This window comes from Leuresthes tenuis, unplaced genomic scaffold (genome assembly GCF_036924035.1).
Source record: "Leuresthes tenuis unplaced genomic scaffold, fLeuTen1.0.hap1 SCAF_16, whole genome shotgun sequence".
NCBI classification, from domain to species: domain Eukaryota; kingdom Metazoa; phylum Chordata; class Actinopteri; order Atheriniformes; family Atherinopsidae; genus Leuresthes; species Leuresthes tenuis.
Genome location: NW_027325370.1, coordinates 13,994,512 through 14,017,997, shown reverse-complemented (window position 1 = coordinate 14,017,997; position 23,486 = coordinate 13,994,512). Strand labels below are relative to the sequence as shown.

General features: G+C 40.2%; 1 protein-coding gene across 1 annotated transcript; it reads left to right on the top strand.

Annotated features, from left to right (window-relative positions):
- Positions 1-895: 895 nt before the first annotated feature.
- Positions 896-21,812, top strand: gabrd (gamma-aminobutyric acid type A receptor subunit delta). Its single transcript, XM_072367283.1, has 9 exons — positions 896-1,369; positions 11,691-11,806; positions 13,909-13,976; positions 16,132-16,352; positions 16,485-16,567; positions 16,712-16,849; positions 17,296-17,451; positions 19,469-19,680; positions 20,774-21,812. The coding sequence occupies exons 1-9, from the start codon at positions 1,302-1,304 to the stop codon at positions 21,095-21,097; spliced, it is 1,386 nt and encodes a 461-aa protein (XP_072223384.1). The 5' UTR covers positions 896-1,301; the 3' UTR covers positions 21,098-21,812.
- The last annotated feature ends 1,674 nt before the right edge of the window (positions 21,813-23,486 follow it).

Sequence of the window (23,486 nt, the reverse complement as noted above, 5' to 3'; positions counted from 1 at the left end):
TAGACATGTATGTCAAACATGACTAGTCTTATCAAATTGTAAATATTTGAATACATGTACAGCACGTGGGTTTATGATGTACGTCTAACTCTCAGGACAGATTTCATATTAGCTTTTTGTCCCACTGGTATCACCACTGTTTCTGTGTGTGGATTTTAGATGCAGCCTTCGACGTAGCTGCCCCTATTATTGAGACAGTTTTTATTTGACGTTGCATCAGTCTTTTCATTTGTAGACTTTCGTTTGATGGTTCAAACTGTACACAGACAGGAAAAGAGGAGGGAGGAGAGAGACAAAGAATGAGATCTCAGGCTATACAACATGTCTTCTCTTACATTTTTTACGACTTCTTTTTTGTCAGAAGTATTTTTTACTGTGCTGATGTTTAATCTTTGCTGATTTCCTCTGGAGACCACAGTAAATCTTAGATCAGTGTTTTAATGCTTTCTGTCAGAAACAGAATAATCTACGTGCTGCTTTAAAGCAGAATTATGTAACAGTCTGGGATGGAGGGATGGATGAGAAAGAGAAGGTAGTTATCACTGATCAAAAAGAAATTGCATTTTGGTCCTATGAAAGCCTGGTCATTTTACCACCAATATACAGAGAGGCTGTGTTCTCAATTTGACTTTGTGAAAACCTTCTACCCTTCAGGTCCCTGAACACCAACCCAAGGACCCCCAAATGGAGCCTCTGGTGTTTTGTTTGTGTTCCAATAGGGAGAAATAATCTCCAACTTCATTTAAAGCTCTAATGGGGATGATTCAAATGTATCAAACATTGCAGTAAGCTTTCATGGAAGTCGTGTGATTGTGACATGCCCTTTTAGTGCCCTCCTTGGCCAGATTGAATCTAATGATAAGAGGCCAAGCAAGAAGGAATCGACAGATTAGCGAGTCTCACGCTCTCTCCATCCCTCCCTCCCTCCCTCGCCCCCTCCCTTCCTGGCTCTTTCTCTCTCTCTCAGTCTCTTTCTTCTCTGTTGCTGGATGACAGGCGGCGGGAGCGGGTGGATCGGCTCGTTTGACCGGGACTTTTCCCTCTTTTCTCTCAGGTGATCTCTGCTCTGGCGCGCTCCCGGACTTGGAGGATTTGGGGTCTCATCATGGGGTCAACGCCGCCATCAGCTTCAACAGCAGCAGCGCATCACTTTACTTTCCTCTCCGCAGCGCCGGATCACGAGGAGAGCACACCAAAGTAGAATAAAATAGAAAACAATAAACTGCGGGCTTTTCTCGTTGGTTTCCAACGCAGGAAACTTTTCCTTTGAAACACGCGTTATTGATCCAGTAGGTGGTGGAATGGAGATCCCAACTTTCCTGCTGTCGGGTCTTGCTTTGCTGTTCGTCGGTGGGGATATTTTCACCAGGTGAGATCTGCCTTGCTTTTACTTGCTTCTTACAGGTGATTTATTGCGATCCAAAAATTCAGGATAAGAAGTTGTATTTACTAACTGCATTGTAGTAATGTTTTGTTCAGTTCTGCCTTTGAAACATGAAAAATGACGTTGTCATGGATTAAAACCGCATCTCACGTCAGTTCCTTCTTATGGTTCATCTCCTCCCACGACTTATCAATATGAATACACTTCACGCTTTAACCTGTAAACTGAATAGCTTTAACTACATGTTCATATAAAATAGTTCTCCACACCCACAACGTGAAGTCTGTTTTCTTCTCTGCCTTCCTTCGAGTACATGAACCTGATGACACGATTTACATAATGAATCGAAAGAGAGTGTTTGTTTTTTTAAAAATTGATTTATTTTTTAATTAAGATGAATATGAGGTGGCAGGGAATGTCATCCACGTCCAGGCCTGTTGTGTAGGGGTCAAATATATCAGATGGCGCAATACAAGCGGATTAGAAGAGATCTCAGTGTCAGTGCCTGTCCAACATTTATACTGAGCAGCATGTAGCCTAGATGCTCAGTTTGGGGATTTTAAGTAAATAGAATAATATTATCAGGTTGCCAATTCTGATCACAATAAGTCACTAAATTAGGATTTTATGTGTGAATTACAGAAACTGGCTACTTAATATGAAGCGAGACTGAGATTTTCCAGTTGTTTTCAGCTCAGAAAACCTTATAGTCATCACACTGAAAACTCCTGACAGTTTTTACTGCATTATAAATCATCCACAGATCTCTTGGAGGAAAATCCACTGAATAAAGCGTACATCTGAACTAGACGATTTGTTTTAGTGCTGGTAAACTTCATGATCTTGTTTTCGTTATAAGCCTTCTAGACTTTCCTGTTTTGGTAGCTGACTTCCCCTCATGATCTTACCCACAAGCATCGAGTCCATAGGATAACCAGCATCTGCTGTTGTGTCCACATGCTGCTGAGTACTTCCACTGAAAAGGCCAAAGGGTGAAGCTACTTAAGCTTTGGATGAAATTTGGCCAAATCACTTCTATTGTCCCTCCTGGCTGTTCACCAGCAGAGGGAGTAACAACTACTGTAATTGGATTTTTCTGCCTCCAGTCATCACTGTTGTTATTATTTTGTTCTTAGTACAATGCAGTGTTAGCTTTTTCTTGCACCTCATTATGTGTCAGCTATGTTGCTCTCTATAACACACACAGACACACACACACACACAATAACGCACACATTTACTGCTGTTCTGCCTTTGGTAGAAGTTGCAGTTGCTTTGTTTCCTCTCTCCCCTCGTCTCTGAATAGAATAACTCAGATTCTCTTTTTAGCTCCTCGTTTATCCATTTGACAATAAGTTGGTTAGCAAAGTTATTCCTTGCCACCTTTGGCATTGTGTGAATTTCACAGCTGAAGTGTCTCTTATTCTCGGGTCTGCTGAGCTCTGTCTGCATCTAATTAACAGTGGGGCATCTGTAACAGAGATTCCCTGAGCTGCATAAGATGAGAAAAGCATCAACTCCTGATCATCATTTGGGTTTCAATTAAGCTGTACGGCAGTGTCAGCAAATTCCACGAAAAGCCCAAAACCAGCAATGACTGATCCTGCTAGCCAATAATATCTGTGTAATCCAAAAAAATCTACCAAAATGCTCCATTCTGAGGTAGTAAATACTCGATAGAGCACCAAATGTGTTTTAATCCATGGCTGAAAGGTCTAACAATTAGTGCACTACAAACTAGCCTGCGAGTTGTTTTGGTCTGGTCAGCAAGAAGAAAAACAGTACTAACAAGCTGAAAAATAACATATCACCCCGTATCAGAGTTAATAAACCACTTCCCCTCCTACGCCTGTACACTGGGACGCGGACAGTGGTCCAGTTAGATGGCCCTGTCAAGCTGTAACTGTGGCTCGATTGAACTGTGCCTGTAAAAGTCTTGATGACACACGTGGGGAGCTGCCAAACAACCAACACTAAAAAGCAGCCACAGATTCACATTATTGGCTGAAAGCAGTTCATCCTGCTCTGGATGAGTTTTGAGTCAGATGTTTCACATTCAGAATTCAGCCAAATAAAACGACAGATAGTCAATATATGAGTCTAACGTGGCAAATAAGAGTTCATTTCAGACTAACAAATTTGGCCTCTCATCATATTTCCACAGTGAAAAAGCTTTAAGATGCAGCTTAAATGATAATGAGGAGTGTAGGTGCATCCCTTTGTAATTTGATTAGTCACACATGTGCCTCCCTCCAGCAATGACGCCTCAAAATGCCATCATGTACATTTTCTTTTATAAAGAAACAAACAAAATGGTCGGTCATTGACTTTTCTGGCTGAGTATCTCAGATCTTTTTCCTCTCCCGTTTCAACCCAGGCTTAGTTTGAAAATACAAAACACTTTAAAATGACATTTCCTCTCCTAACCTTGTTGACTACATCCACTTTCAGCGACCGCAGCATAACAATAGAGATTCCCGCTGTGGTCTGCCACCAGTAGTAAGCTCTTATTCCAAAGCAGCAGTATGAAGTGTTGAGTCTGCAGTGTTAATATAATTACACATCACTCTGCTGTGATTGCAGCAGATAAGTCAACTACAAGGCTGCTATCTGCTCACACAGACACGAAGAGGACGGTAAATCAAAGCTCTAACCAGCACACGCTCCCATGACAAGCAGGTGCTCGGAGAGATGAGTGAATGGCGCTTTAAAATCAATGAATTCACTCCAGTTGTTTGCATCACCGAATTATATTCTTTCGAAGTTTGTTGAGAATGGGGACCGTGAAGATTAGATCCGCCATACAAAGTTGTAGTCTACTCCTAATAAAGATCCCTCAGCTCACGTTTGTTCTGATTGGTCCTCAAGGCAGCTTAATCTGGCCCTGACGATGAATGCTCTCAATTTCATCATATTTTACTGACCGATAAGAGAAGTTCCAGTATCACGTTTCGGCAGAGGAAGCAGGACTTCGCTTTGTGAGAATGCAGCATTGGGGTGAGAATGCAGCATTGGGATGTGATGCAAGATGCTTTAATGTCAACATTTCATGATCTTCACAATTGTCCTTAAACATGCTCTCAGGTGACCCACCTCTCCTGAGTAATCTGTATGAGAGGCTGAGTCAGCGGATAAATCCCTCCTAGAGTCCGGAGAGTACACTTCCCAATAACACAGTGATTTGATCGCGTTCCTCTGGCAGCGTGACCTGGCTTTGAAGCCTGACACTGCGCTGCCTTCAGGGTGAGCTGGTACAGGCACACTTCAGTGCCTCCGCTAACAGCCTCCCACTCAGTTTCAGCCGACACATCACACGTAAACTGAAAACGAACATATAAATAAATAAATGAGACGGTTGATGCCTATAATTTATGCATAGCTGAACGTGCACGCAAATATTCTATTTTTATTGATTAAATGCGTCTGAGTTCATTTGTGTGGGGAACTATTTTTAATCATTTGAAACATTCTGTTTTAAAATGTCTCAAATGAACACAGTATATTTGAAATTCCACTTTAGCACATTGACAAAAAATAAAGATTGAATGTTAAATGAATGTCACTGAAACATATACTTTGAAGATTTAACCTACCGATAAATATCCCCGAAGAACTGACCTCCTGTAAGTATCGAACTGAATCTTTTAAGGGTTTTTCCAGGAAATTTCTTTTATATTTGCTGTGGTTAATTGTTAAATGATAATTTTAGGAGTCCAATACATTTTCTTTATTTTGCCCAGCAAAGGAGCGGCAGAGAGAACTTCAGAGAGAACCTGTTCTAATACTTTAGAGAGAACCTGTTCTGTTTCTTCAGGCCTGTTTTAAAAAACTGGTGAAATCATTCACATGCTTGAACATGAGCCCTGCAGCCTCTCTAACAACAGAAAAAAAAGCTCGACTTTCCAACAGCAAATCTGCGAAGTACCATTATCTATAGTCACCATCGTGATTTTACCAAGACGAGATAAACAGCCTCGTTTTACACACATCTGACTAGAGGATCAGGGCTAAGACTTCTAAGCTGCTAAAGTGTCCATCTGAAAGAATATCTCCCAGCTGTTCAGTATCTGACCTTTGACCTCACTGCAGAGGGAGGACAATACAGAAAAGGGAAATCCTTGTTCTTCTTTAGTTTCCTCTTTAAAATCATCAAACAACAAAGAAGTTAGCAGAAAATTCGACCGCTCATTCCTTGTAAAGTCCAGAAAGCCCTCCTTTTTTTTTAGTATTAATCCAATCATCTACAAATTAGAAAGGACAGGGTCCTTGGTTCTTTTTTAAAGTGGAGATGGCTTGCTTTAAAAGAAGCAGCGGAGAGCCACTATAGGGGCACATTGGACTCGATCCATCGTGCTGCTACTGCAGGTTTGTCAGTCACCTGCTAAAAAAGTATTCATTGCCTTATGGAAGACAAAAGCAGCTGGAGCTGAATCCTCACAACATAGGCCAGTTATGTTAAAGAATGACTTGTTTCAGACAAGCTTTTTTGCCTTGATTGGAATTAATAATCGAAGACGTTGGCTTTTGGGCGAAATCATGTTTAAAATCTTTTCAACCCTTATGGGAAAAAAATAAAAAAAATCTCTAACTTGCACTGCAATATAATCTAATTTGGTTTAACTTTTATTTTAGGTATATTCAATTATAGACGACATGAGAGCAAAGACGTAAACTTGCATGTCAGCATAAACCTTTTAGGCAGGATACACATTTTTCAGGCTTCAGTGGTCTCTTTTCCCATTCTCTTTAAATGGGATGACATCTTGCATTGCTCATGTGAATTCTGAACAATGTGAATGGTTCAATTTTTCATGAGGCAGCTCAGGCACCAGCCAGTCAAATCACCTGACTGATGAAGATTCTGACCTTGTGACTGACAATTGCTACAGTTCCACTGTCAGACCCATCGACCGTCAGATAACGCATTATTGAGATTATTTTTTTAAATAACAACAATAATAATGGTGACGTTATAGTGGATGATGAGACCTTAATACTGAACTGTTTTAATCTAACAAAGAAAGCAATATTAACATACACAAACTGTTGAAGGGCCGCACGGTGGTGTGGTGGTCAGAGAGGATTCGATTCCCTTTCTGTTTACATGTTCTCCCTGTGTATGCGTGGGTTCTCTCTGGGTACTCCGACTTCCTCCCACCGTTCAAAAAGCACGTTGGGTTAATTAGTGACTCTAAATGGTCCCTCGGAGTGAGTGTGAGTGTGCATGGTTGTGTGTCTCGTTGTGTCCCCTGCCTTTCACCCAATGACAGCGAGCATAGAAAATGGATGGATGCCCAAACTGTTGAACACTGGGAAGAGTGACATGAACCTTTGTCACTGTAGCACATTATCAACCCAATTAAAACACTGCCATTGAGAACATTACTACTTCTCAGAAGAAATGTCCTCGATAAATTAATGATCAGAACTGAAACATCAACAGTGAGCCTCTGCACCACTCACCCAAAAACTGTCTATCGCCTAGGAGACGCCTGGGGTTCCCTGCAGCTTTCCATGTCAGCTGACAGTGGTAATTTCACTCTTTACTCTTTGAATCAGTGAGTTGATGGTTAATCAGTGGAGCACATTCAGCTGGCATTATCACAAACACACACATGTAACTAACACCATCAGAGTTATTCCTGATGAAATGGTGGACTGTGATCTGCAGCACTGTCAGCTATGTAGAAACTGGGGATTCTAGTTGTAGTCGTGTGTGTTCACTGAGGCCTGTTGCGTAGCCCAGCTATTAGCTTTGTCCTACTGTGTGGACCAACGAGAAGTCAAAAGTCAACATCCTAGACACTGAATGCACAGAACATTTAGAGAACAGTTATTGTGGATCCCGAGCCAACCTACACATTAGTTATGAGTAATCTAATCGCCTCTGTTGGCTTTGTTCTGCCCCTGCAAAACATTTCTGCAGAAAATAATGTAACTGTTTTTAAATGTAAGCTGCGGATTAAAGCTGCGGTCCTGAAGTTATACTCCATCTATTGTGCACCCAACATACCCCCCCTCCACTTCAGAACCGACTCTGGCAGAGAAATAGTTCTGCCTCAGTGAAGCATTTACAAAAAAAAAGAGAAAACGTTTTTTTTCCAAGACGAAACATTTTAAAATGCTGCAGTTTGGAATAATTTTTCTCAGCCTGTAAATGTGATTTCAGAACTCATAAAAGCTCATAAAGGTCTCTCACTATAAAACATTTGCTTTATTTATCTTTCGAATAATCTTTTTTGAAGTTTTTGACCACTTTTTGGTGTAATGTTTCCTTTGTACAGAACTTTTGTCATTAGTAGCGGACATAATGAAGACAGTACATTGAGAAGTGCTTGGCAACAAATTATGAGAGCAGAAATGTATTTTTTTGTGGGGATTCACTTAACAGATTTAAGAGTCGACTCATTCTGCCGTCCCCACCCCCCCACCCTTTACCAGCAGCCGGTCCTTGTTATTTTACTTGACATCGTATTTTTACATTTACAATCTCCACGGTTTAAATTTCCACTTCATTACTGTTTATGTGAAAAACAGCCAGTAAAACACATTATATATATATATTTAGTTATATAAGTTGCTTCTAAGACTCCATATTTAAATGTTTAATGTCTGCAGCATTATTAGAGCGCTAATGTTGTCAGTAATAAAAAAAATCTGGCTGAGAAGCAGCACAGAGCCTTTATTGCTAGTCTAATGCAGTGCAAGCGCACACAGAAACATAAATATGAAGCAGCTGTTTACTGAGAGTTTTATTTATGTTGTATTTTGTCTGTCATCTTTCAGCCATGCCAATAAAACTAGCAGTGAGGATCAGGGGAATGACACTCGTGTTCAGGTTACTGTGAAACTAATGAGGCTGTTAGTACGTGCCGCAAATAACGTTCATGAAAAGTTGCCATCAGTCTGAGTGAGGCTGCCGCTCTCATGTCCCCATCTGTTAAATGTTAGCTCATAAACAGACGGGAGATCCAGAACCCGGCAGAGATGTGTAATGAAAGACAAAGATCGAAGGAAAAGTAGCGTCTGCAAGTGCACTCTCTCAGCTGTATCTTATGGATGAAGGGGAGAGAAAATGGAGAGATGCAAATGCTTAGTGATTTTTCCCAGAAAGCCATCAAATGTTCAAAAATGTGGACGTCTGCTGACAGAATACAGTGATGTTTATTTTCCCTCTGGGAGCCGAGAGCTGAAGAAATCTCACATTTTCTCACAGTGACTGTAAATGTCACAGTAAACCTGTTTTCCTGATCAGCCTGCCATACACGTGGTATGGCAGGCTGCTGTGAAATTAACACTAAATTACACAAATGGTGTATTTCAGTGAGATTTGTCTCTCACATACCCACACTGCCACGCATTCTCATTCCCTCCATGCGAAGAGGCCTGTTTGACCTTGGTTGCGAATGTCTTGAAGGAAAAGCTTTATTTCCAGATTTAGAAACTACCAATTAGTGAAGAAATCCAGGAGTCACAGAGTGATTAATTAATTCACCAGTGCTCCCATTTTTTTTCTTTCCATACACGACAGTTATTGCCAGGCTAAAAATACATCTGCCACGACAAAATGGAACCGCTGTGGAAATGTTGATGACATTGCAAGAAATACATTTCTTTTTTAGAACTGTTTTGGTCTTTTGATAATCTTTCCATGTGGCTGTGCAATCCAATGCTTTCACTTGGCTTTCTCCAAATGTCAGCCTTATTTCAAAAGGTCACCAAATGGCTTTTCGCTGTTTGTCAATGAGATCCCCTTCGATCAACCCTCCTGTGGTCCATTTTCTAGTCAATGCCACCGGCAGCCTTTGTGACTGAATGTCAGAGAAACCTTTTACGTGGATTCACTTTTTTCATTTATTGCAAAACAGTCAGATGTTTCAATTCTAGGTTGATAGTTTTGTGTCGAGAAATTGATTCCTCTCCACAGTGATTATCTGAAACATAACTGTTGTGGGAGTTGGTCTGTTTTCAGTGGGAATATATGATTTAAAACTCCCCTTTCACTGTTTTAGAATACAAAACTGCCACCTGGTGGTATCTGAGCTGTGCTGCTGTTGTGAAATCCAACACAGGGAATGTGGCTGGCTGTGAAGAGTCCTTGCAGGTTTTTTTTTTAGGTTGTGGTAGCCTCAGGAGAGTCCCTTTAAGCCCCAAAATTTTTTTTAAAACTCCCTGTTATTACCCTTATGACACATTTGCATAAGAGAAAATGCATGTGGGGCACAGCATGTGGTTCAGCCTGGCTGTGTGGAATCTGAGGCTAGCCAGGCTTTAATCAGAGAGGCTTTTGAATGCTAATACAGCACAGACTTTTGAAGGGATGAAGCTGATGGTTGGAATTTTTGTGCAGACATTCAGCATCTCAGAATTTAATCACTTCTATGCTGAAGTCTTGAAATGACAAGCTGGTTTTCATGACAGAAAATGACAAAGTGGTTATATTTATATGTTTGTTATTATTGCTGCAAGCTGAAGAGGGCCATTATACCTTTCACACTCTTCAAATTTTCAACATCCTATCAGAGTATTTTATTTTAATGATTTCCAATGTATAAAACAACATAAATGCTAACAACTCTCTATCTGTCATTACTCTAACTTCTTCAGAATTCTGCTCTGCATCAACGGTAATACAACATAAGTCATGTCATGCACTTTTCATCATTTTCAAAAACACATTAATGAGGACCTAAAATCAAGGACTTCCATGATATTGAACAAAAAGCGATTATACCAGGATCAAATTTAGCAGCACTAATGAAAATGTTCACCAATCAATCAAAAGAGAGAGGTGTCGCTGATATGGATGTGGGTCCATAGAGAAGTGTTAGATTTTGCATCTCTTTTCAGCTCTTTTAAACTCCTGCAGCTCATTATTTGGTTCTCTTAAAAGCTGTTTTCTGGTTTCCTTTTATTCTCACAGCTCTAATCAGCACAGAATCCAGCCACAGCAGGCAGATGTTTACAGAAACCAACAAAATGTATGCTAGTGTTAGGAGGTTAAGGCGATACTCTGTATTAATGGGGATGTTAACACTGGGGTATGTTTACCACTGTCTTGCATCACCTTTTTCAAAAACATACATGCACTATTTTGTGTAGCTTTTAAAGTCAAATCTTTTTAATTTCAGCTGCTCAACAGCCTCCGTTGTTGTATTTTTTTCATTTAATAATGCATTAAATATCTTTGCTGGATGACAGCTCTGGACTGCAGGCAGGAAAGTTTAGCACTCTGTTACATCTTAGCCATGCTTATGTTAGAAGTGCAGAATGGGGTCGACAGAGTCTCTGTATCTTGTTTATGTGGCTTTCAGAAGTGCTCCTGAGCCAGTGCTGTTAGTTAACAAATGTTAACATGTAACCTATGATATTATTGACCACAGATGATGAAATCCCCAAGTTCTTTGTAATTTTAGATTATCCAAAAACTCTTTCACAGTGCTGAACCCCCTCACCCTCTTTACTTGCGAAATACTCCTCTCTGGGAAACTCCTTTTGTATACTCCATATACTCCATTTTCTGTACCTTCTTAATCCAATTCAGGGTCATGGAGAGCTGGAGCCTATACCAGCTGGTATTCTTCCTGGAGGACAACTTTTGCTTTTTTTTATTTTAATGTGATTTGTTTTACCAACATTTCTTCTTTGTCAACTTTATTATTGTGTTTGTGATATTGAAGTGAACTGAATAATACTTCATTAATCATAAAAGGAAATTATTTTGCAGCATAAAGAATCAACACCAGGTATTAGTGATTAGCAGTACTTGTGCTTCACAAAAAAAGTCATTGTGCAGAGTTATTGCTGTGGGCAGGAATGACTTCCTGTGATGTTCTTTGTTGCAGTGGAGCTGAAGAAGCCTCTGGCTGAACACAGTTTATTGTTTAATCACTATTCATTATGTTGAGTAACTTTTTTCTGATTTTTCTTTAAACAATCTGCTCCAGGGGCTCCAGAACACCAGCAAAGAGCCAGCCTTCTTTTTTAGTTTTTTTCATTTTTGTTTAATATATGTTTTGCAATAGCTCTCGCTCTGTGCTAAAATACGTCATAATTTCTTTATCATATTACAGTTTATACAACTTGTAGAAGCCAAAAGTGATAAATGCCCTTTTAGTCACTGCTTGTAATGCTTTTAAATGTTTTAAACAGTGTTATTCACAGACCAGCTAACAGTTAAAACTATGGGATTTGTTCTCCTGAATCTTCCTAACAGTGTCCTAGGCTCTGGCAGGTTTTCCTGTGGACACATGGCATTGTCAGATGACCCCTGAAGGCTGCTGTGTTTGCTGTTTGTCTCCTTTAGGGCCATGCTGAGTGACATTGGGGACTATGTAGGTACAGACATTGAAATATCCTGGTTACCTAATCTGGATGAGTTAATGAAGGGCTATGCCAGAAATTTTCGCCCTGGGATAGGAGGTGAGTACGGGATCTAGAGCTTGTGGTGTTGGGTTGACGTTCACCTCCTCACATTTACAGCCATCCTTAGCATAACCCAATGCAAGTCCCACATACAGGAATATCGGTGTTCACATTTCATTTTCCAATCCCATTATTCTGGTGTCTTTGTTTTTATGCTTTTTTTTTCTTGCGCTACATCAGAACAAAGCTGTGTTTATGTTCTGCAAGTACCTGCTTTGATTCCTCTGAGAGGTCAATCCTTTGTTAAGATCACAAAGAAATATTCAGGAACAGAGGCTTTACTGAAGGAAATATAGGGGGTGATGCCCCTCAAGGACGAGCTGGAGAAGAGGGGTAGCACAAACACCGTGCACCCCTCTGCAGACTTTGCTAAGAATGGCTGCCAAATGTGAAACATCCAACGACCACAGCGATAGATTTCTCAATCTCACAGCTTAACTCAGCTGGGCAGAGGTGAAACTGTGGGCCAAAGTGGTGCCGTGACCACACGCTGTCCTGCACATCTGCACAGACCATCATAACACAATATCATGTGGTCACTACATTTCTATGGATGTTCCATTCTGCAGGGCTGAACCAAGGGGCTGTTGTGACCATTGTGGAATCATGTCTGTTATTCAGCGCAATTCCCTGCATTCAACTCACACCCCATAACTCCCGATGTGCAGTTACATTTGTGTCAAAAACACAACATGAACATGAAATGTAGGTTTTTGCATCTTTCGAATGAAACAACATTCACAAGTATGGCCTTGTGCAGACAAACATCTCTGGAAGTTATTAGAAACAATTTAAGAAGTTCTGTGGAAGCAAAGAGATGTACAGCTGCAAAGCGCCCTTGCAGTCGCTTCGCTTTGGAAAAGGAAAAAGAAAGGCTACTTGTGATGTTTGTCTTTATGAAATACTTGTGGATCTTTTTATCAACTTTGTTGCAGTGAACAATGATCAAAGATTCAATAATGCTCCACAAACTGATTAGTATGGCTGAAGAGGAAAACCAGAAACTACAAAATATTTGTTCTGCAACAGATAAAAAAAGACGTATGAATCTCTTTGTGTTACGTGAAACTTATCATTAATCATCACATATCATTAAATTCATTCATCAAATGCGTTGTGCAACTGACTTAATTTAAGTGTGTTCAATCCTCATCTCACAAGTCATTTAAATGGGAAGTGCATCCCTTGCAAACGAACGACTAAGAGCATGCTCAGTGCTGCAGTGGGAATGTTTTTATCCAAGAGAATCATGCACTCGTAGTAAAGCAAAATGGGCATCTTTGCCACCTTGTCCCACTTTATACATCGGCTGATGCCACTGTGATTTTAAGACAGCAAAATCAGTGTTAACGGAATAGTGATGATAAGACTATGCAGTGTGTTTAATTCCAATATGCATGAAAATGAATTCCATGCGTGAGAGTAAATATTTACTTGTAAACAGGATATGCACTGCAGAGTACTGTGTTAAAAAGAAGATTTTTACGGCATCATAAACACTCCCTCTGCTTATTTTGCCATACAATAAACACGCCATTATGAATCACCTCACACAATATAGCCAGTGTGTGGCCTGCAGGAAATATAACTCGCCAGAAATGGGTTTTGGGGGGTGTTGAATGTTGCGGAATAGCAATGTATGATTCCCTAATGTTCGGTGTAAACAGCTTTTCTCTTCTGCATCAGTGGGCACCCCTGTAGCTTCTTCGCTCCAGCATCCGATCACTGAGGCACACTCCATGCTAATCATATGGCAAACCGTTGAGTGAAAACACTACGCCATATGTGTGTGTGTGTGTATGTGTGTGTGTATGTGTACATGACTGTTGTCAGAAGCTCACTCTGTGCAAGTCCATGAGAGCCTTATGAGAGTTTATGAATGCCCACAGCGTGATGTGCCGCTTAGCATGGTTAAACTGGATAACGCTTAATCTCTGTGTAGGAGTGTTTGAGACGTGGGAGGATGGTGGGCGGGAAGGTGATAAGGTGAGGATGGGAGGGGCGGATGGATTCAGAATGAGCAGAGAAGGTGTGTGGGGGTGTGTTTTGAGATGGGGAGGCAGCAGGTTCGCCTTGTTTTCTCACTTTTTCCTCTGCAGGTCCACCAGTGAATGTGGCCATGGCTATCGAAGTGGCCAGCATTGACCACATCTCTGAAGCCAACATGGTAAACCACACAATCTTTTTCTCCTTTCTATGCTGAGATTGTATATCCCCACTCAGTGTCACTCTGCTGCAAAGATCATAGATTTGCTATTTACATAATCCTGATTTATCCCATTTCAGGGTTTCAAAGAATCAAAATCTATAGAGAAGATATATATTATGAGGCAATATTTGCTTCAATGTCCGCTACAAAGTCCGAAATACGGATATGAGCACGCACCAAGCTGTTGTCTAAGAAATAAAAACCCACACAAACCCAAAAATCGTCATCATCAGTCTTTACACGACTGAAGTGAGGAAATTCAGCTTGACTGGGAAACAGTCTGCAAAAACAAACCAAACCGAAACACTGAAATTTACCTCGTTCATATGAAATGAAGGTCAAAACAAAACAGAGCTCACATCTTGGCTCATTATTCCTTCACCACAGCTGACGGTCGACTTTAGCAGCTTTGTGAGTCACCATGGCAACAATGAGTGTGTCCCAGCCATCTTCCTCACTTTTTAATTTCCGCTGGAATCATTCAGTTTGTGTGAGCTGCTGCCGGTGTTTCACTGTTTTCTTGTGCTTTCTGTGTTCAGATTGGTGGAGATTTTTTTTTCCTGCTTTGCTTGTGCTCTTTTAATCTTTTCTTGTTATATCTAAAGAGGTGCATTGAACAAGCCAAAAAAGCTGTACATTATGGACTGATGAGTTCTTTTAACGAACATTAGACCAATACATGTCATACCTATGTAGAGTAGAGATAACACTGATGTGATCATAGTGATTGTGAACAGTATTATAATGAGTTCAGCTCAAGGATTTTCTCTCCATACAAAGAATGATCTGTTTGATTGTAGATTAGTCTAGACTTTGAATCATAATGGTATTAGTGTAAAATTCACATTCTTTGATGAGACACAATAGACAAAAGATAACAGAGTCAGTATAATTTATACCCTCTTTTTAACTTAAGCTTTTTAATCCATTGACTTGTTGATGCATGATGTAAGCAGTGACAAAGAGCAACATGCAGTAAATGGAAAACTAGTTGCAACAAAAGGAAGGCAGAAGAGGGCATCCTCTCTCCTAAACGACAGAACACGTTGCTTGCAAATGACTCAGAAAAGGACATGTATGAGTATGAAAATATGCAACTGTATTTATAGCCACAAGGCCATAGATGAGAGGCGGAGGGTGTTGCAAACATGATCAGAGGATGATACAAAGACTAGCACCCAGGAGACATGAGCTTAAAACATGTGTGGGTCCATAAATACTTGTGCAATTTTATTAGTTTCTTCGCATTGTTTTTTAGTATTTTATGGAGTTTTGGCACTAAAGCAGGTTGCTTTTTGAAAAGATCATGGTTTGAGATCAAACAGAAAGAAGAATGATTAATTATTGACTATCAAACCGAGTACTGAGAGCCAAAAATGTAGGGCATATATTTGTCTCTCACAACAGACAATTTGACATGTCATAGCAAAAAGCTCAGATGAATTAATGATGACCACATTGCACTAAGGACAGGTCCTGTTTTGTATGTATGCTGATTCACTGTGCTTTTTTTTTATTGTGACAAGTCAAAATGTCTATTGAAAAAGCTCTGATTGGGCTCATGAGTGACAGATATCCTCCACATTTCAACAATTAGGTTATTATCCAGAGGTTTACTTTTCCACTGCCTCTAAGTGCGCAATGAGTGAGTATTTAAAAGTGAGTCTTTTATGTCGAGGTCCAAAAAACACAAAAACAAAGTCGACGGAACTCCTCAGTACAGTTATATTTTTGTTAAGCTCTCAGTTAAACATGAATTTTGTTCCATACATGAGGATACTATCAGTCTATCAGACTGTCCTTGGAAAATTTAGAACTGCACAATAAAACCTTTTATAAAACCTCTGAAGAAACTAAATGTGAAACTAAATGAAAATGATCTGATAGGTGAAACCTTCAGTTTTTATTGTAAATCCACTCACGCTGTCTTGAAAATATTGAGGAGACATGTGCATCGCTCCGGGCTCGAAAGGTAAAAGGATGCACGTATCGCTCTTGTTGATAATCGGTTAAATCACGAAACATTTGCTCTGTTTTCATAATTCTTAAAACAAATTGGATTTATGGAGGGGGAAAAAAAGCCTCCCTTCACGCTCTGTGCTGTTTGCGACAGGAATACACCATGACCGTGTTCTTGCGGCAGAGCTGGCACGATGACCGCCTCTCCTACAATCACACCAACAAAACTCTGGGGCTGGACAGTCGGTTTGTGGACAAGCTGTGGCTTCCTGACACCTTCATCGTTAATGCCAAATCTGCTTGGTTTCACGACGTGACTGTGGAGAACAAACTGATTCGCCTGCAGCCCAATGGAGTCATTCTATATAGCAGCCGGTATAAAAAGATGATTGTTTTTTTCTTCTCCTTTAGTGTCTTTCAAGTCATTTTTAATGTTATGTACTTCAGCCAGACACAACTATGACCTAAAATATTAAGTTGGATTAAGTGGTCTGTTCTGTTCCCTAGAATCACTTCGACAGTAGCGTGTGACATGGACCTCACTAAGTATCCCATGGATGAACAGGAGTGTATGCTGGACTTGGAAAGCTGTAAGTTGTGGTTTATCTGCAGCATCCTTTCTCAACACATAGTTCAAGAAAAATAATTTCATTTAAACAGGTTGATCAAATGTTCGCTTTTGTGAATTTTTGCAAGCTTAGTTGTCGCGTAATTCTTTTTTTGTGTTGTTCAAGATGGTTACTCCTCAGAGGACATTGTGTATCACTGGTCAGATAGTCAGAGACACATCCATGGACTTGACAAATTGGAGCTCTCCCAGTTCACTATCACAGACTACCGCTTTGTCACAGAGATGATGAACTTCAAATCAGGTGAGCGGTGCTCGTGTTTAACTGTTTTTTCTTATCTTGTTAGGGTTATTTATGGCTGGCACAGTCAGTTTGTGCTGTATTAAGTTTTGGGGACTGGCTTGTCTCTTGTATCTAAGAACTCTACTCATTCTTTTTGAAGTTGGATCTTTTTAAATCTCAGGCACCTCTGTAGTGATATTCTATGCATAGAAGGAATGGATCACAAGAGTTTCTACTGAACCAGGCAGGAGATTTAGGAGATGACAGGAGCTGCAGCTGGCAAGATGCAGTCTGAAACGCCATCATATTTCACTCGTGTCTTGAAGTTTTGCCAGTAGGGGCACGTGTGAACAGACAGACGCTCCCTCACACCCCTGCTGCCTGTGAAGAACAATACGTTTATTGTGGATAATTAGCTTCTTCAGTTCTGCAATTAAACAGGGTGTCTTTGTTTTTCTGTTTCCCAGCGGGACGATTTCCAAGGCTCAGTCTTCGCTTCGAGCTAAGACGAAATAGAGGCGTCTACATAATCCAGTCATACATGCCTTCGATCTTACTGGTTGCCATGTCTTGGGTGTCCTTTTGGATCAGCCAATCAGCAGTCCCCGCTCGTGTGACCTTAGGTTGGTAATAAATTCCTTTTCTATTTGACTTTCCCTCTTGTCTTTGAAGGTAAAACCATGTGCTGTAAGTGATGCTTTTTATTGTAGTCACATAGTGCAGCTTTCTGAAGTGGAAATTTACACAGCAGGACTACAGCCATGTACACACAAACAAACTGAATTTTTCCCTTCTTGTTCAACCCTCAATGTGCAGGCGGAGAAACGTACTCAGAAACAACAGGGAAACTGTCATTATTTAGCAGCAACAACCACTTTATTCTCAAGGTTATCCCACCAACTTGGGGATCGTCTGATTTAAAACCAGCAAAAGTGGCGGCTGGATCTGTGTTTTTAGGGGGAAAAATGTGTTTGCATTTTGACAGTGGGCAGAAAACACAAAAATCAAAATACCCATTTTTATGTGCATAGGAGCTTACTGTCTTTCTAGAGGAAAGAGCACATAATCACCAAAGTTACCATCATTAGCAGCAGTTCAGGCTTTATCGTCCTCAGTAATAATGTTCTGTCGAAAATGCCAGAGCATCCATTCCTGTCGGTTAATTAACTGTGAAATTTTAAATTAATAACAAATTGCTGAAATTTCAGCCTATTAACAAGACTCAGGCAATTGCAGGGGCCAAAGACACACAGTTGTTCTTATAATGTCAGCTTGGAGAGCAGGGTTCCAATAGATTGACAGGGCCCCTGAATTTCTGCAATACGAATCACGTCAGTAAACAAGTCCCTGCAGTCATTACATACTGCAGAGTACACTGGTTATTGCAGACAGCTTTCAGCACACCTCTTTAAGTCATACAGAGGTGACTGGAGTCTCCTACCCTCTGTGTAACAAGGTATAAAACCCTGTGTAACAAGGTATAAGATCTGACATTAATATCTGTTCAACACCTCTATGGTGCATATATATTGAGGGGACATCAAGATCGCTTGGACTACACTGAGAGTCGCATATGACTATTGCATAAAGGGCTAAACCATTAGTGCCTTGAAAACATGTCTGAATGCTGCATAAATATGTGGACGAATCTGAACTGTAGTCTACTCTTTGTTGTGTTCGTGCTGGTGTTGTTTCTTTAGCTTTGCCCTGTTGTAGAAAAAACAGAAGTCAAAGTGGAACAAAGATCTTCTCAGTGATGGAGTTAGACGAAGTCTTAATATAATGAAGATTGTCCACTGCCGTTGTTGTCTGCGCTTCTTTACTGTTTGTGGTTTTTTGGCACTTCGTCCTCTTTGCTGTGTGATTGGTTGTTGTTGGCCCCTCCCGGCTCCAGCTGTTAACCAGTCAGCATTCGATCAGTGCGTAGCATGGTTTCCGGAGCCTAAATATTGTCAGCTTATTGGAGGACTGCACATCTGTGTTGAAAAGATGGCTGTCTGCAGGAACAAGCACCTCTGTGAATCAAGTTAAATCTGAATGAGATCTGCTTTTAACAGTGATTTGTTGTCAGTGCTACTCTGTTTAATTTTCTTGCATGCTAAGATTTGCTTGGTATCAATAAATGCAACATAGCCTGATGAGAGTGTCATTCTTTTTAAAAACATTTAGACCATTCAAAGGGATAATATATAACCTTAAGAAACTAGGTTTCTAACATGAGCTGCAGCAACACAGCCCCAAATAAATAGAGCCAAAGCAGATAGTGATACTTAACCTCGAACCCTTCAAACTGTTCCTGATTTATCTTATCCCTCTCTTTGTGAGACTCTTAAACTGAAAAAAGTGGTTAATTCAGGGGAGCACTTTGCTCGCTCTGACAGAGACTTACATGCATAATGCGACAATCTTGGCTTTCAAAACAATGAGCTTACGAGAAGTGAATGCAAGTCACATAAAGGGAGAAAGGCTGTGCTGTCTGGTCAGATCATCACACCACTTTATTAGAAAATCAATATTTGATAATAAATAAGTGCATATCTTTAAGGAATTAAAATTCTTACAGTCTGATAGCTTCCTCCATAGAACCATGCTTAAAAACCGGACTGAAGCCTAGTTTGTAATTTGCTGTTGTTTCTATAGGGATCACTACTGTTCTCACCATGACCACCTTGATGGTGAGCGCCCGCTCCTCCCTGCCACGTGCATCAGCCATCAAAGCTCTGGATGTCTACTTCTGGATCTGTTACGTGTTTGTGTTCGCAGCCCTCATTGAGTATGCCTTCGCTCACTACAACGCTGACTACAGACTCAAAGAGAAGGCTAAAGTGAAGGCCAACAAGCTGAGCTCTGAGGTGAGCATATCATTCCTGCCATTTATTCCTGTTGGAAGACAATAGCGATACTGGTGTGTTGACAAGCATCCATTCCACTGACCTTCAGCATGAGTGAATCTGTGTAGAGCAAAATGGGAAAATAGATAATTTCCCTACAGCGAGTAACAGCGATTTTCATCACACTGTCAGCCTCTTTTGTTGCAGATGTACATCTTGACTGAGGTGTACCTACAGAACAATAAACAGCACTTTTTGCAAATTTTAATTTACATAGACACAAGATTACCTGCCAGACTATATGATAAGGCAAGTGATAATGAGGGAACCGATTAAATTGAAAATGATAGTGGTGCAATTGATGTAGACTTTCCACAATCTCTGCAAATGCTTGTATATTAGTATAATGTTACCGAAAGTGTTGGAACAACTGTCAATGATATGAGAGATAAAACAATAATCTGATTGATAGTAGATTAAGACTTAATTATCTAATATCCAAAGATAAATCAAGAAAATTGAGTCCTGTTGTAAAATAAAAAAGATACGCTGTAGACTCAAGATAGAAATATACCTTCAAAGGTAAGTAAAAGCAAAAACAACTCGATTTATAAATTACTATCCAAGATAGTTACCATTTCTCATGTCTGCCTAATCAGTGAAGAAGAGATAGGCATATACAAGTAACCAAAAAAAAACAAAACTACAAAACAGCAAAAATAATTAAGTACTCATGCTCACCATGGATTTTCTAGAGAATACATGCAGTTTTTGGTGTGCTGGAGCAGGTTGGACAAAGTCTGTACAGACTCATTTTGTTTTCAAGTGAAACGATTGCCTTTTTTTGCTGGTTTATTTTTGGCATCAAAACTATTGTTAAAAGTAAAAAAAAAGGTCCTGTTTTGGTTCTATTTATGAAGTCTCGAGAAACTGAAAACGCTTCAGAAGTGAGTCCAGACTCATTTGATTCAGAAAGCTGGGATTCTAAGTATACGTAATCTGCAGAAATTAGAATTATTGTTATATAAATGTGGGTGAGTTGAGTCGTCCCTTGCACTGAAATTTAAACCTCTGTCTGGTAAATGCTTACAAGCTTTTCTCCCTCTCCCCACAGTCCATTGTAAAGAACGGCAAACAGGCCATGGTTCTGTTTTCCCTGTCTGTCACCGGTATGAATCAGGGCGTCGTTATTTCTAACCGCCAAGGCCGAACGCAGCACTCCGGCAGTGAGATCCCGGGAGAGGGTGGCACGGAGGAGCTGGAGCCGAGGAGGAGAAGATCCAGGCCGGCTGAGGAGAGCCAGGAAAAGAAGAAGTGCTGTTCCAAGTGTGTTTGCAAGCCCATTGATGCAGACACCATCGACATCTATGCCAGAGCTGTGTTCCCCTTTACCTTTGCTGTGGTGAATGTGATCTACTGGGTGGCGTACACCATGTGAAAAGGAGGCAGAGCTGTACAGAAGAAACTGCTGGAGTTCTACCGCTTTAATGCTGGGAGACTGATGCAGCTGAACGATACTGCAGGCTTCAGCAAGAACAAACTTCAGGAAAATGAAGCATATAACAGCCTGTGAATATGGAAATATGGTAATTCATGGAAATAGTTATGAGTTTAACAAGCGTTAAGAGGACTTAAATATATATAAACTACAGATAAGAGTTGTATAAAGGCAAAGGACTGTGTTACCTGTTGGAGGTTCAGATACACAGTGAATACTGTTTAATAAAGATTTTAACACGTCATCTTACTGTATGAGCTGAACAGAAAACACTACATGAAATCATCTCATTCAAACTCTTGCATTGAGAACAAGCTCTCTACTGAACAAACACAAATAATCATAGTTAGCCAAACTCTCCTCTGTGAGCCGCCTGTTATCTCACAAAGCGAAACACCTCCCAGGAAAGACGACGACGAGATGAGGTGTACTGCAATTCTGCATGGCTGATAACTCATTCACCCTCTTCCCCGCCACTACTACCCCCTTTTCTATCTTCTTTGGTCCTCCACCCATTTTTTTTTTGTTGTTGTTCATTTTCACATTTAGGATACCATCTGGAGTGTCTTATCTTCTTTTGCCAGTTCTGCCTGCTTCCTTGTCATTAAAGGACTTCCTCCACTACCTGTGTGTGTGTGCATTTCTCTCCTTGCTTCAAAATAATCGCTTAAATCCAAAGTTTGTGGGTTTTATGAAGAAAATAAAAGGTTGAAATGCATTCTGGCAGCTGCAATTTGTATACCATGCAAGACTGGTCCAAATCAAAAATACTTTTTGTGATTAGGAATACCTTACTGTGCTCCATTAATAACTACATACCCGTGTCTGTCCTTTGACTGAACTGGGAAATTGATTTCAGGAAATTTCTAGATGAGAAAGCACTGCTGCTCCCCAGACAGATTAGTTTTAACGCTGCAGCATATGCTCCAGGAAAATCATTGCCCTCCCTAGTAGTCATGTCATTTTTACAATATATTAAGTGACTCACAGTTCTAGGAATTAAACAGCTTAAACAGGAACTACTCTGATTAAATCCTCAATACAAAATAGTAGAAAAGGGCTACAAAAGCAGAAAAACCCTGTTTCTTTGAGAGAAAAAAAAAAGTCCAAGGTGCAGGTGGATTCTACATGTTTCATGAGAAGTAGTGACAGTGTTGTGAATTTGCTATCCTGCCGCCTCACTCCTGTGACTGCCTTCCTCTCCATGACAACGACAACTGAAGCCCTTGAATCTAACTGGAGTCCTGCGTGTCTGTGTTCAGCGACATTCAGGAAAACATCTGAAGGAAAAAGTGGGAATACAGAACCGGGGGGAAAATACTTCCAGAAACAGAAGCTCACCTGTCTTTGAAAACTCTTGTTACACACTGTATCTTAAAGAAGCATGAAACTTTACAGCAAAAATAGCCCCCCCCCCTCTCTATTTTAAGACTTTTACCAGTGGGACAGGCATCAGTAAAAACGTGATGTGAGGTGAACATGAAAGTTTTCAGTTAACTTTAAGTTTAAGATTGTGTTATTTCATGAATACAAAGTTTTATGCAATGGTGAATGTCAGAATGTCTGTCATCATTAATCCTGTTAAGTACGTCAAAGTTGAACAGATGTCCAAAGGTTAGAGTTAAAGACAAGAGTTAAAGACAAAACATTACATTTTAGACAAGACTTTAGAATAGATATAAAGAAAAGAAGGCAGTTTGCAAGAATGCTTCTGGCTAAATGGAAGTCTGGTAGACTTACAGAGAATTACGGAGAAAGCAGCTCAGAGCATTGTTGAAAAACCAAAACTCCTGTTTGTTCTATTCTGTAATAGAATGAAGAGACTATGGAGTGCTCGTACATGTCCTGATGTGTTATGACACCTGCACAAATATGATCTCCATGAAAGAATCATGAGATAGAAACCTTTCCTCTATCTTCACTGAAAAAATAAAAATCAGGAGTTTGAAAGTCAACAACCTAAACAATTCATGTCCACAATCATCAAAGGTATTTTTGGGTGGATAATACAATATGAATGAGCTGTTTTAGCTTGTTGGGGCTATGGATTAAAAGAGATTTATAAATAACATGTTTCAGCTCGTTATCTTGATTTTACATTCTGCTGTTTCACATTTCAGTTCAGTCTCATACCTCACATTTGCCTTTTTCCCTGGATACAACAGGCAAGGTTTTTAGTGAAAAAGCTCCGATAAACCTGCTTCATGCTTCTTACTCCACAAAAAAATTAAAAAACAAAAGGAGCATTTACCCACTAAACACAAAGATGTTCTTTTAAAGAGCAGCTGGAGACTGAAACAAAGTTTGAACCGAGAAGACACATTAGATG

Excerpts from the sequence above, each read along its gene's own strand:
- gabrd (XM_072367283.1), top strand. The coding sequence starts at position 1,302 with ATGGAGATCCCAACTTTCCTGCTGTCGGGTCTTGCTTTGCTGTTCGTC. Across the intron at positions 16,353-16,484 it reads GTCATTCTATATAGCAGCCG|AATCACTTCGACAGTAGCGT; the intron begins GTATAAAAAGAT and ends TCTGTTCCCTAG. Across the intron at positions 19,681-20,773 it reads CCAACAAGCTGAGCTCTGAG|TCCATTGTAAAGAACGGCAA; the intron begins GTGAGCATATCA and ends CTCTCCCCACAG.